Below are 13,346 nucleotides of genomic sequence, written 5' to 3' on the forward strand. Positions count from 1 at the left end.
GAAATAGGGTCATGTTGAAAGGCTTCACTAGGTCGATCTATATGAGAGGTGTTTGTGGTCAGATGAAAACTTTTTTGCAGTAAAGAAACTGACAGATTGACAGATGGGTGAGTAACTAGATACAAAAATAGACAGATATGCAGATAGACTGACAGATGTAATGACAGATAAGCAGATAGATTGACAGATGGCGAGAAGATAAGATAGATCAACAAGCAGAAAGATAAACACATAGATATACTGATAGGCAGAAGGGAGGACATAAACTGACAGACAGATAACAAATAGATAGATTGGTAGACAGATTGATAGATGGAAGGACAGATAGTTAGGTGGATGGAGAGACAAATAGATGTGTTTAGTTAAACAGACAACTACATAGGTAAAGAAATAATGCTGGATAGCCAGATAGATGAATATATATATAGAAGTGGGTGGTGATGTAAGGCTGGAGAAATGTCTGTGTAGAATTAATTAATACAGTGACCTCATGGTTTCCCAAGGAAACAGCAATAACAACAACAACATGAAAAAATCCTCAACCCAACAACAACAATAAAAATCAATGACATTAGCAACAACAACAACGACAATGACAAGCAGAGGTGGTGGTGGTGTGGGTGGTCATGGCGGTAGAGGGGCAAACGGCCAAAGTTGGCAATGATGGTCTCTGAACAAATATTAATATGATGCAGAAACTTTCTAATGACTTCATAACCACATCTTCTACTTTGATGTCTTTTCACTGACCACCAACCGTCCTATACACACCATCAGCAATGCTATCACACACTCAGCGTCATCGTTATCGTCATCGTAGTTGCTGTCATCACTTATAAAGCAGTCAAGAGTGAGAAAACAGTGATTACAGTTTTCAGAATACAAATGGCCAAAAAGGGGTTCCTCCAAGAGAATCTCTGGCATAATGTTATTCAACGGGATACATAGCTTGGAGATGATAGAGTGTCCCCAAGTCAAGTCGCTGCATCTCTGCATTGAGCGGTCACAGTCCTGGTGCTACAGACATGATTAGAATGTCATGGGAAAGAAGTGTAAAAAAAAAGAAAAAATTCTTCAAGCTGAGTCAACCAGCAGAAGACCTAAGGATATAATGGATGAGACGGTTGGATAATATCCATAGTCTTGGTTGATTTGTTGCTTGGGATTCCTTCTGATAGGACCCTATGGAGAAGGTGCCTGGAGACTCTACCGCTACAACCCTTCCAGGGTCAGTGGGCAGAGATGATTGGATGGATGAATATTACAACTTCCTGTTTATAATGAGTCAGTAATAGAGCTTCTCTATTGATAAAGGAACTGATCAACCAAATCTCCCTCCCTTGCTTTTTCACCTTCTCCGCAATAGGGACCACAGGAATCAGTGAAAGGGAATCTCTGCTCAATATATCACCATTATCACTTAATGTCTGTTTCCCACGCTGGCATCAGTCGAATGGTTTGACAGATGCTGGCAAACTGGAGGGCTGCACCAGGCCCCAATTGTTTTGGCTCGATGCCCTTCCTAATGTCAACCACTTCACTGAGTGTACTGAGCTCTTTTTATATGGCCCCCAGCAAAGGTGCTTTTTATGTGGCACCCATTCAACCAGTCCACAAGTGGCTTTAAAATAGGGGCCCACAGTAATCAGAGCTGAAGGAACTTTATAATTGGTTGGAAAGTTAAACATAAACTAAAATCCCTTCCTCCTCGACAACACACCACTTGTGGCCATGGTTGGAATATCTCTGATCTTAAGCCTGCTCCATCAGGGTCAACCTGGGGTTAAACACCATCAACATCACCCCCACTAATATAGTCATTATTATTATTATTATCATCATCATCATCACCATCATCATAATAAGCAACAGCATTCAACACTGCTAACATTGTCACTATATCACCGCAATAATCAGTCCTTCTCCACTCCCACCACCACCACCACCACCACCAATGCTTGTTGTTACTGTTGTCATCACCACTACTGCCACCGTCATCGTTGTAACTACCATTTTAAAAAACAACAAATACATAAATTACTCTGGAATCTCCTATAATAATGGTTTCTGGTCATTTGCCATCAATATATGGTAATTAGAACACTGTCCCATTGACCATCCAGCTTAAACTCCCCACCCCCACCCATCCATCCACCGCAATGACATCATACCATAGTCAAATGTATCAGTGTTTGATATATTGATCCATTCAGCATATCCAAGTCCAGCATGAACCATTAATGGATCAGAGAGTTTTTATTTTTTTACCAGCAGCATCACTACTGGTAGGGTGGTGGTGGTGGTGGTGGTGGTGGTGGTGGTGGTGATGTAATGTTGTTGTTGCTATGTTGATAGCAGTGTAAAGCTGGTGATGGTGCAGTGTTGTTGTTGTTGGTGGTAGTGGTGGTGGTATAGTGTTCGTAGCAGACTGGTAGTGGTGCAGTAGTGTTATTGTTGTTGTTGCTGCTATAGTGTTGGTAGCAGCCTAGTAGTGGTAATGGTATAGTGTTGATGATAGTGGTGCTGTAGAGTTGATGTTGTTGTAGTGTCGGTAACAAAGTGAACAACTGCAAAACTTTTTTTGGTAAAAATAAATTTAACACAACATAAATGTATTGAGTGCTCCTTCAATTAATGTTTGGTTGTTTTCATGCCTCACTATATACACACACACAATGATGACTGCCTCGGCTAGTCAGATGATAGCCTTTTCACAATAAAATGATAGTGGGACATCTGTATGTCATTGAATTTAAGTGACAAAAGCTTCTCACTTTTGTCACTTTCTCGGTCACCATAGTAGATTCCAGTGACAAGTACTTTTTTTTTTCTTTTCTACTCTAGGCACAAGGCCTGTTGTGTTCTTGAGCAAGACACTTTATTTTCATGTAGCTCCAGTTCACTCAGCTGTAGTGCAAATATATATATTATCTTCTGTTTGTTGACTGCTCTATTACTCTCAATATCTCGGCAGTTATTTATGTACACACATATGTACAAACCACACCCCATTATGATTTACATGCAAAAATAGATGCAGGTTCCCAAGAGAAAGAGAGGAAAAGATTCATAAGTAAAAGGAAGAATATTAACCGAAAGATAAATCGGTTAAAATATTGCCAACAGATGGGATTCTTTAAATTTCCATTTACTGAACCAAATCCATTCACAAGACACTGGTTGGCTTAGTGTTATAGTGGAAGGCACTTACCCAAGGTGCTGTACAGGGGGACTGAACCCAAGACCGCATAGTTGGGAAGGAAGCTTCTCAAACCACACACACATGTATTCATATATGTAAACTCTTAAAGAAATATAGGAAAAATAGGATGGGTGGATGCAGATTGTGGTATTTGTTTTGCCTACCTTGGCGTTGGATGGTTCTGGGACTGATGGCTTCTTTGTAGATTTACTGAATACATCAGCTATGGGGTCATCATCATCGTCATCGTCATCAAATAGGGAGAAATCAGAGCTTTTTGCTTTGCTTTTCCTGAAGAAAAAAAAAAAAGGCACATTTTCAGAAACCATGTTTTCTTGTGTGTTTGAAAGTTTACACAGAAACACACACAGATTTTCTTAATATTTTTAAAAGCACAAACATACAGATAACCTTAAACAACCCCCACCATCTAAACATACCCACCTGACCCTGTACCCAGCATTTCCAAGCCCTACTTCAAATTACCTACTCTTTCCAAATAGCCATGAATATATCACAAGAGGGTATTGATACGAAGGGCTATTTTTAGGTGTGGATGGACTGCCTAGCTGTAATGAAGACAATACAGGCTTTCATTTCATTCCATCTCATATCACACAAACACACACATGTGTACAGTAATATCTATCTATCTATCTATCTATATCCATCTATCTATCTATCTCTCCCCCTCTCTCTCTCTATCTATAATGTATGCATATGTGTGTGAAGTGCCATGCATGATGCTCTTAGCACTTGGATTACTTTGGTAACTATACTGATTAAAGGATAAAAAAAATGTGTATATGTGTGTGTGTATATATATATCTATATCTATCTATCTATATATATATATATATATATATATATATATATATATATATATATATATATATATATATAGAAGATGGAGGTAGAAATAGCACAGAAGTAAGAGATTTCAATTTGAGAGGGAATTTAATAAAAATGATTTTAAAAATTATATAAAGAAAATATTATCAGTTTCAATGAATCTCATCTTATCAAACATCAGTGAAAATTTACAGAAATTTGAAGTAAAAAGTTTATCTTCTGCCTGGGGTGTCAAGAGACATGTATATTGATCTCTCATATCTCCTGACATTTTATGGTTCATATATATTACTTACCTTCCCCTTTCCCCACTTCCCCTATACATTCTTGCAACCCCTCTCCCCACAATTCCTTCAACCTGAGGTGCCACGTGGACCCCCCCCCCCGGAAGACACTACCAATTCATTCTCACTCGCACCTTCGAAATGATGTGAGTAACTGTGTAGTTCGGCTATAACAAGAACTCTCTGTATCCCAACCTATTCCCTCGGACCTTAACTTCCCATCTAACATGAGGAGACAGCACCCCACCTCCTCGAGTTTGTAGACTTGATGATGTTCTTATGCTGAGATTTATTTCCCCTGATTGTTCTATCAAGCCTTCAATGATCTATACATCTTTAGTTGTATGTCTCTCAATCTATCTATATATGTAGATAGGCACAGGTGTGGCTGTGTGGTAAGAAGTTTGCTTCCAAACCACATAATTCTGGGTTCAGTCCCACTGCATGGCACCCTGGGCAAGTGTCTTCTACCAAAGCCTTGGGCCAACCAAAGCCTTGTGAGTGGATTTGGTAGATGGAAACTGAAAGAAGCCTGTCCAATATATATCTATATTCTTTTATTCTTTTGTTTCAGTCATTTGACTGTGGCCATGCTGGAACACTGCCTTTAGTCGAGCAAATCGCCCCCAGGACTTATTCTTTGTAAGCCTAGTACTTATTCTATCAGTTTCTTTTGCTGAACCGCTAAACTACGGGGACGTAAACACACCAGCATCGGTTGTCAAGTGATGTTGGGGTGGGGTGGGGGTGGGAACAAACACAGACACACAAACATACACACACACACATATATATATATGTATACGACGGGTTTCTTTCAGTTTCCATTCACCAAATCCACTCACAAGGCTTTGGTCAGCCCGAGGCTATAGTAGAAGACACTTGCCCAAGGTGCTACACAGTGGGGCTGAACCCAGAAGCATGTGGTTCGTAAGCAAGCTACTTACTACACAGCCACTCCTGTGCCTAAATATATATATCATTTTTCAATATCAAATTTCTTTATATTGAATCTTTGGTAGTCAGTGGAGGCAGGACATGTGAAATTGATGTGGATGACTTTCAGTTTAAAGATATGTCACTGGGTACATGCAGGGACCCCTCCACAAAAAAAAAGGAAGAAGAAAGGGGTCAGTAAGACTAGAAATAACACTGAATTGTAACAATGGGAAATTAGGATGGTGGGAGACAATATGATTGGGAAAATTATTTAGTGAGGAGACATAAAAAGCATTAAGTGTGACTGGGTTATTTGGGACAGGTGTGTATGTGTGTGTTGGCTACTAGTATCATATTTGTTATGGGTGTATAAAGTTTGAGTTGGCATGTCTCAAGATTTTGTAATCTAGATTTACAATGTTTTCATGTTTGTCATTCTTTTCTCATCAATTAGTCAGTGGTGGGGAATGGGGGTAGCAGTCATGAGTTTTACAGCAACAGACCCCCACCTCTCTTGATTTGTGACACTGCAGAGGTTAGTGGTAAGATAAAGCATCAGAAATGTGAAGGTCAAAGAGAGAGAGAGAGAGAGAGAGAGGGAGCGGGAGAGAGAGAGAGAGAGGTCCTTTCTGAATTGTATAAACTCATAGGGCCAGTTCCCAGGTTTTTTGTGGGAATATAAACAAATAAACACTGGTTGTCAAGTAGTGGTGGGGGACAAACACACACACACACACACACACACACACAAACACACATATATATATATATACGATGGGCTTCTTTCAGTTTCCATCTACAAAATCCACTCACAAGGCTTTGGTTGGCACAAGGCTATAGCAGAAGTCATTTACCCAAAGTGCTATGCAGTGGGACTGAACTCAGAACCATGTGGTCAGGAAGCAAACATCTTAGCACACAGCCACATTTTTAGAATGACATTGTACAATGGGTGTGAGAAGCTGGATCTGACCAGTTTGAACATAAAAAACAATTTGGGCTGGATATGGCCAGTTTAAAGGCCGAAGGGCTGAAAAAATAAATACTGCAGTCACGAACAAGACAGACTACAAGACTAGTGACTACATGCGTAGGCCAGAAGCAGGTATAAATTACCTGAAATTGAACCCTAACCCTAACCCTAACCCTCAAAATAACATACACAGGAATCACATTGAGAGTCACGGTCACGAATTAAGACAGCTGACATCATTGTGGTTTCAGAGTATATCCTTGTCAGATAAACAGAGACAGATACCCAATGCCAATGGATCACAAAAACAATGAGAAAGACATATAAACAGTGTTCTCCTGTTACTTTCTTTCTAAAAATAAAAACAACAGCAACAGAGAGAGAGAGAGCAATGCCAACTGCCATTTTCAAAACTGTTTTCATCACCCAAGAAGATAAGACTAGGAGGAGGGAAAGTCTTTGAAGAAGAAAAAATCAAAAACAGTTGTTTATAAGAACTGATAATGTGGAGCAGCGGTGTGTGTGTGTGGGGGGGGGAGGAGGAGATGGTTGGTTGGTGGGGTTGGTGTCGGGGGCCGGGGTGGGGGGACAACCTTGAAATATTGTTTATTACAAATGAAACAGAAAACATTCATAAGGAAATATGTTAACTGCCTGCCTTCATAATGAAGATACTGACACAGCCATGCAAACGCAAACATACACATTGGAAGAGAGCAGTGCTTTCAATAACACACACATGCACACACACACACACACATATATATATACACACACACATGTAAGCATATACACTAGAAAATAGTAATGCTGTCAATGACATATGCATACACACAAACACTACCTAAAACAGAGTAGTATTTTTTAGCAAACACACACTCACACTAAGACATTCTTTATACCACAACTTATACACACACACACACACACAGGTATGGAATCCCACAGCAATATATTGGAGTGTGTGTGTGTGTGTGTTATTAAGAATGCAACTAAGTTTCTGTATGGGTGTACATACATGCATGTGAGTACGTAAGCTTGGGCATGTTTCTGAAGGTTACTCTGTGTGTGTTTAATGTACGAATGTTATTCTGTATGTACATACCTATAAACACTCATACAGACAAATGCATATATCTACACACATACACAAACATATGCAATATACATACATACACATACACACCTGTATATATATATATATATATATATATATATATATATATATATATATATATATATATATATATATATAAACTTGCACACACAACCAACAAGGAGCGGTTGATAGCAAGAAAATCCCCACAGATAATAATGGCAGAAAAATTAAAGAGCCCTCCGCCACCCGATATCCATCTTACGAAGACAGCATTAAAGAGTGAAGTGGGTGATTCAGTACACACCCACGCCTCTGCAATCCCTACCCCTGCATCGCTCCTCTACTGCGCATTTTCTTACCTGAGGAACCCTGCCTCCCCACCTCCATCTACCCACCTTCCCCTTCTGCAAAACAATGATGAAAACGCTTATGCAACAGTGTAGAGTTACGTGAAATACTAACAGCAATGCTGGGGTGGGGTAGGTGGGATGTGGGGGTACTGTCATCTACCCTGGTACCTCCTCAAATGTATAGCTCTGCTGTGAGGTGTGTGCGGTGGTGATGGTGAAACAAGGTATAGTTTTTTGTTTTGTCTGGTAGACATGTTTGTACATGGGTTTTGTGGTTTGGTGGTGATGACAGTGGGGTGGGTGGCATCAGCAAATTGGTGCCTTGATCAGGGTGATGATGATGATGGTGATGGTGATGACTGCTGATATTGGTAGTGGTGGTGATACTGATGATGATAATGATGATGATGGTGGTGGTGGTGACGGTGGCAATGGTGATTGTAGTGAGGTTGGTGGTGATGGTGGTGAGGTTGTAGTGATGATGATGATGATGATGATGATGATAATGGCAGTGGTGGTGGTGGTGGTTGTGGTAATAATGCTAATGCCATTCAGATGGCCTGCCTTCAGTTGCAATTTAAAATGTTTGTGTGCACAGCTGCTGCACCACCCGAGATACACGAGCAGTAGACCAAATGAGAACTACATTCTAACCATGACTACCCCTCCTCATTTTCACATGTTGAAGGAAGCCAGAATCACATTGTTCAATGAGCCAGACTTTTTTTTAGAAATGATACAGTGTGATTTTAGGGAGATTTGGTTGTGATTTCTAGCAACCTGTTCTCAACCTGCAGTGGCCCAGGGCCCTCTTTCATGGAATGGAGCATTACAAATAATCTCACCTTATGCTTTGCAGCCCCACCTCATTCCAAAACATTAAAACAACAGAAGAAGCTAATTTTATGCAGTGGCTTATTAACCACATGTTTTCTTCATTTCTTTTTAGACATTTGCATGGATTAATGTATTGGGTCTTTTGTTTGTGCCACCGTAATGTGCCTCAACAATTTTTTGATTTCATCTTCAGTGAACCATGACGTGCACCAGTCAATTTGTACCTTCTGTTTCAAATTGATAATGTGATTTGAGGGAGAATTGTTGGGTATTTCTAGCAGGTCCAATGGACCACATGAACAGGACATAGTGTATGCGTGTGTATGTGTGTAAATCTGTGTTTGTGCATGCTTTGTATGTATGTGTGAGTGTATGCATGTATGTGAAGCATATGCGTATATATTCAGATCAAAAGGAGAAGGTAGAACGAATGAAGAGTAGGAAGGGTGGATGGATGAGGATGGAAGTGGACCGATTTGGTAGTTGGTGGGGGTGGTTGAGCAGGGAGTGGGGTGGATAGTTAACAACAGAACTTTTGTTACTATTCTGGTACTTTGTAATAATTGACAAGACAATCAGAAAGCTTTGTGCATGTGTGGAAACAGTGGCAATATATATATATATATATATATACATGCATATGCCTGTGTGTCTATATATCTATATATATATATATAGATAGAGAGAGAGAAAGAGAGGGAGAGAGAGTATAAGATTCCCCCCTCAGCCACTATTTAAAAAGAAAAACAACAACAACAACAACACCAACAACACAAAAAGGCCAAGTAGTGGGTTTTCCAGTATTTGGTGTATGCTTATGTCTGTAGGTGAGGAAGGAGAGAAGTAGTAGGAGGAGGAAAGAGAGAGGAGGAGGAGGAAGAAGAAGACAAAAGAGATTGAGAAGCAGGGTGAGGGGTTAGGGTGGTAGAGGAGGTAATAAATGGTATGTCCCTGGGAGTACCATTTCATCCAGTAGCAGAAGAGAGGAGGCAAAAGGTCAGAAGTAGAGAAACATAAAACTCCACAGGATACCATCTAATCTAATGCCTTCCGGGGGGGGGGGGTCCCCACCCCCAGACCATTGGCAAGCACTGGCAGTCACTGGTTTCTCTTTCTTTCTCACATACATTACACACATATACATACATACATACACAACTGTTTGCATATACACACAAACATACATATATAAACAGACACATATGTATAAATACACACACACACACACACATATGTAGCTTGGATGCATGTGTGTGCTTGTGTGTGTGTGTGTGTGTGTGTGTGTGTGTGTGTGTGTGTGTGTGCATGTGTGTGTGTGATCATAATTTAAGGTCTGTTTTCCATACTGGCATGAATTGGATAATTTGACAAGAGGTGTTGAGTCAGAAGACAGCATCAAGGTGCACTGCTGGCTTTGGCATGGTTTCTACGACTGGATGCCCTTCCTAATGTCAAACACTATACAGAGTGCACTGGCTGCTTTTTTGTGTGGCATCAGCAGCAGTGAGGTTATCAAATAATTTGCAAGACAAGACTCCCCTCAGTTGTGTTAGAGCGGGGGTAGTATTGAGGGAGGCAGCTTTGTGCCAGATGTATCATAGGACAGAAACAAGTGTCTTGCAGTCAGGGCCGGATTAAGACCCAACAAGGCCCCTAAGCACTTAAAAAGATTTTGGTGTCCCCATAGAAAATTATGTAATTCAAAATATAAACAATAACAAACCATACCATAAAATATATTTTTATTTTTCAAAACGAAAAAAAAAAAAAAACCCCAGTAAGCAACACCATTGTTATGTTTTCATTATTCTGTGTTGCCATTATGTCCAAACCAACTGGGAAAAGTTTCATCAGAATTGATTCACAGAAAACCAAGAAGGCCTAAATTTTACTCCTAAGCTATTAGCGTGGTTGTGGGTGTATATGTAGACACACACACACACACATGTTCATTGTCATTTTACATTTATTTTTTTCTGCTAGCATGGGTCAGATGCTTCAAAACACAGAGTGATTCGTCACCAGTGTCAACAAGGAATATCATCACCAGTTTTGCCCAAGTGGTGACAAGCATGGAAAAATCAAAACTTATGTACAACTGCAGAAACACACATACACATTGCATATTTTATATATATATATATATATATATATATATATATATATAGACACACATATTTTGTTGTGGAAATATTTTTACATATTACTTAAATGTAATGAAGTCTGTTAATTTCTTTTTATTAGTGCCTACAGCCTACCTAAATTATTTGCTCATTATATGTTGGGGCCAGTTGTGGTGTGTTGGGGCTAGTGGTGTTATGTTGGGGTTAGTGATATTATATTGGGATCAGTTGTGGTGTGTTTGGGCCTGTTGTAGTATGTTGGGGGCCAGTTGAGGTAGAATAAGGTTTGTGATGTTATACTGGGAGCCAGTGGATGGTATGTTTGGTGGATTAGATATATAGGGACACACAGTATTTGGGTGGTGACAGTAGTGGGATAATGTAAGCATGTTAACGTTTGTAAAGGTAGTGTTGTGTTGATGTTTGAGACAAGTTTTAGATAGGAGATATGGGTCACTTGTCTCTCTCAGAAATAATTGCACCTCCTGTGACAGAGGTGAGAGTGGTGAGGGTGGTAATTATAGCTTTGATCATTTTTGTAGTAGGGGCAATAGTAGAGGAAGTATTAGTAGTAATAGTAGTAGTAGTAGTAGTAATAGTAGTATGTGTGTCACTGGTATTAATTGCAGCACTGGCGAACCTTGTGGTGATGGCATAGTTTTATAATTGCAACTCTAATAGAAGTTGTTGTGCTAGAAAAAGTAGTAGTATGTCTGCTGTTATTGGTAACTGTTATAGTAGTAGTAGTAGTGGTAATTAATCATAGCACAAATAGTGGAAGTGTGGTGGTGGTGGTGGTGGTAGTAACTGCTACAGTACGGGTGACAGCAGGAAGTGGTAGTAATTACAACAGTAATTATGGTGGTAGTGGTGGTGGGCTGGACACGGTTGATTCTCTTGATGTGCTACTAAAGAAATGTAATTTACCAAAGTGTGGGCGGTAACAGTGACAGTGGTATTGAGGCTGACCCCCTGCTGAGCCAACTGGTGGCAGGGGGTGTCAGCCTCAATGCCACCAGTTGGCTCAGCACTTGAACAGATCTATGATTGAAAGCATTCCAAATGTGACCGCCACTATATTTTTTACAAGTACAGTGTCGCGTCTATTCCCAACCACATGGTCCTGGGTTCAGTCCCACAACGTGGCACCTTGGGCAAGTGTCTTCTACTATAGCCTCGGGCTGACCAAAGCCCTGCGAGTGGATCTGGGAAGCAATCACACGTGCCTATAATGTAAATATATATATATAACACACACACATATATATATAAAACACAAACACACATACATGTTTGAACATATGTGTATGCATGAGTTTGTGTATATATGTGTGTGTGTGTGTGTGTGTGTTTGTGTGTGTGCATGACATTTATGAGTATCAATCTAGAGCAGAAAAACATATCCCATGGGACTGGGTAATGTGTTCACCTAGTATGTGATGTGACAGATGTGCGGTTCAAGTCCCACGGGAGGGCTTGCTTCCTTTTACCCTGTCTTAGAGCTGAAGTTCATAAGTATCTGATATGATTCACACTTGAATTCTTAACTGTTGAAAAATTAACTTAATACACACACACATATATATAGTATACATTCATACTAATATTGGAAATATTTGTCCAGCCAGTGTTTGATGCTGTTTTTAGAAAGCCTGCACCAGTATGGGAAGTTGAGTTACTACAGAGGCAACAGCTAAGAACTGTCTTTTGCAAACACCCTGCTGTCTTTGATATCAGGACCACATGTTCCTGTATTCCAAAATTTTAGAACAGCCAAGCCCAACCCAGTTTGTAATAAATATCAGATGGTCATAATCTCAGAAGAGCCAGCCAATAACAAACATCTTAGTAATCAATGGTGAAAGGCTTTTAATATCTCCCAAAATGACAAAATTAGGAAGCCCAGAAACAAAATCTTGCTAATACAGTAAGGCTTCAGTTTAGAGACAAAGACATATAATGAAGAAACAACTGGTGGAAGAGCAAAACAGTTGAAATCTTGACATAGATGACATGATGTTTGTTTAATGCAACCATAACAGTGTATGGCCTTAGGACAACAGACCCAATGGCTTTTAGAGATTTTAGATGTAAAGACAAGGGAAAAGTTATAAAAGAACAAACAGTTGTTAACAATCAGTGGAAAGAACAATCCAAATATTTGCTTTAATTGTAACTGTGAAACCTTCAAAAGATCTTTGGATAACATAAAGTGCACTGGTGAACAATTACCCCCCTCCTGACACGGCAGAAACTAAACCAGAGCAGTCGGCTTCCTGAAAACAACAATGTACCTCTGTCTGCTGAGATTCTGGCTGAGATATACAAGCATGAGAATGAAATATTAACAACAAAGTTTCCTGTGCTGTTTCTGCTAATCTGAACGTGAAAAGATGGTCAGCCATCTTAAAGTTGCAACTATTATTATGATTCTTTTCGATAAAGGAAATGAATCAAATTGTTGACAACTAAGAAGAATCTGTTTTGTCAATTACTGGAAGATGTCTGGCTGTGTGATAAAGAGTTTGCTTATCAACCACATGGTTCCGGGTTCTGTCCCACTGCGTGGCACCTTGGGCAAGGGTCTTCTACTACAGCCCCGGGCCGACCAAAGCCTTGTGAGTGAATTTGGTAGACGGAAACTGAAAGAAGCCTGTCGTATATATATATATATATGTGTGTGTGTG

The 13,346-nt window shown here is 39.9% G+C and overlaps 1 protein-coding gene across 2 annotated transcripts in view; it reads right to left on the minus strand.

Annotated features, from left to right (window-relative positions):
- LOC106876955 (uncharacterized) overlaps positions 1-13,346 on the minus strand; it is a 70,042-nt gene that overhangs the window by 15,237 nt on the left and 41,459 nt on the right. For both annotated transcript variants that reach the window (XM_014925725.3, XM_014925724.3), the window contains exon 18: positions 3,367-3,493. In XM_014925725.3, the coding sequence (XP_014781211.2) occupies positions 3,367-3,493 (127 nt within the window). The remainder of the gene's footprint in view (positions 1-3,366; positions 3,494-13,346) is intronic.

Source organism: Octopus bimaculoides, chromosome 23 (genome assembly GCF_046866305.1).
Source record: "Octopus bimaculoides isolate indiv1 chromosome 23, ASM4686630v1, whole genome shotgun sequence".
Lineage (NCBI taxonomy): Eukaryota > Metazoa > Mollusca > Cephalopoda > Octopoda > Octopodidae > Octopus > Octopus bimaculoides.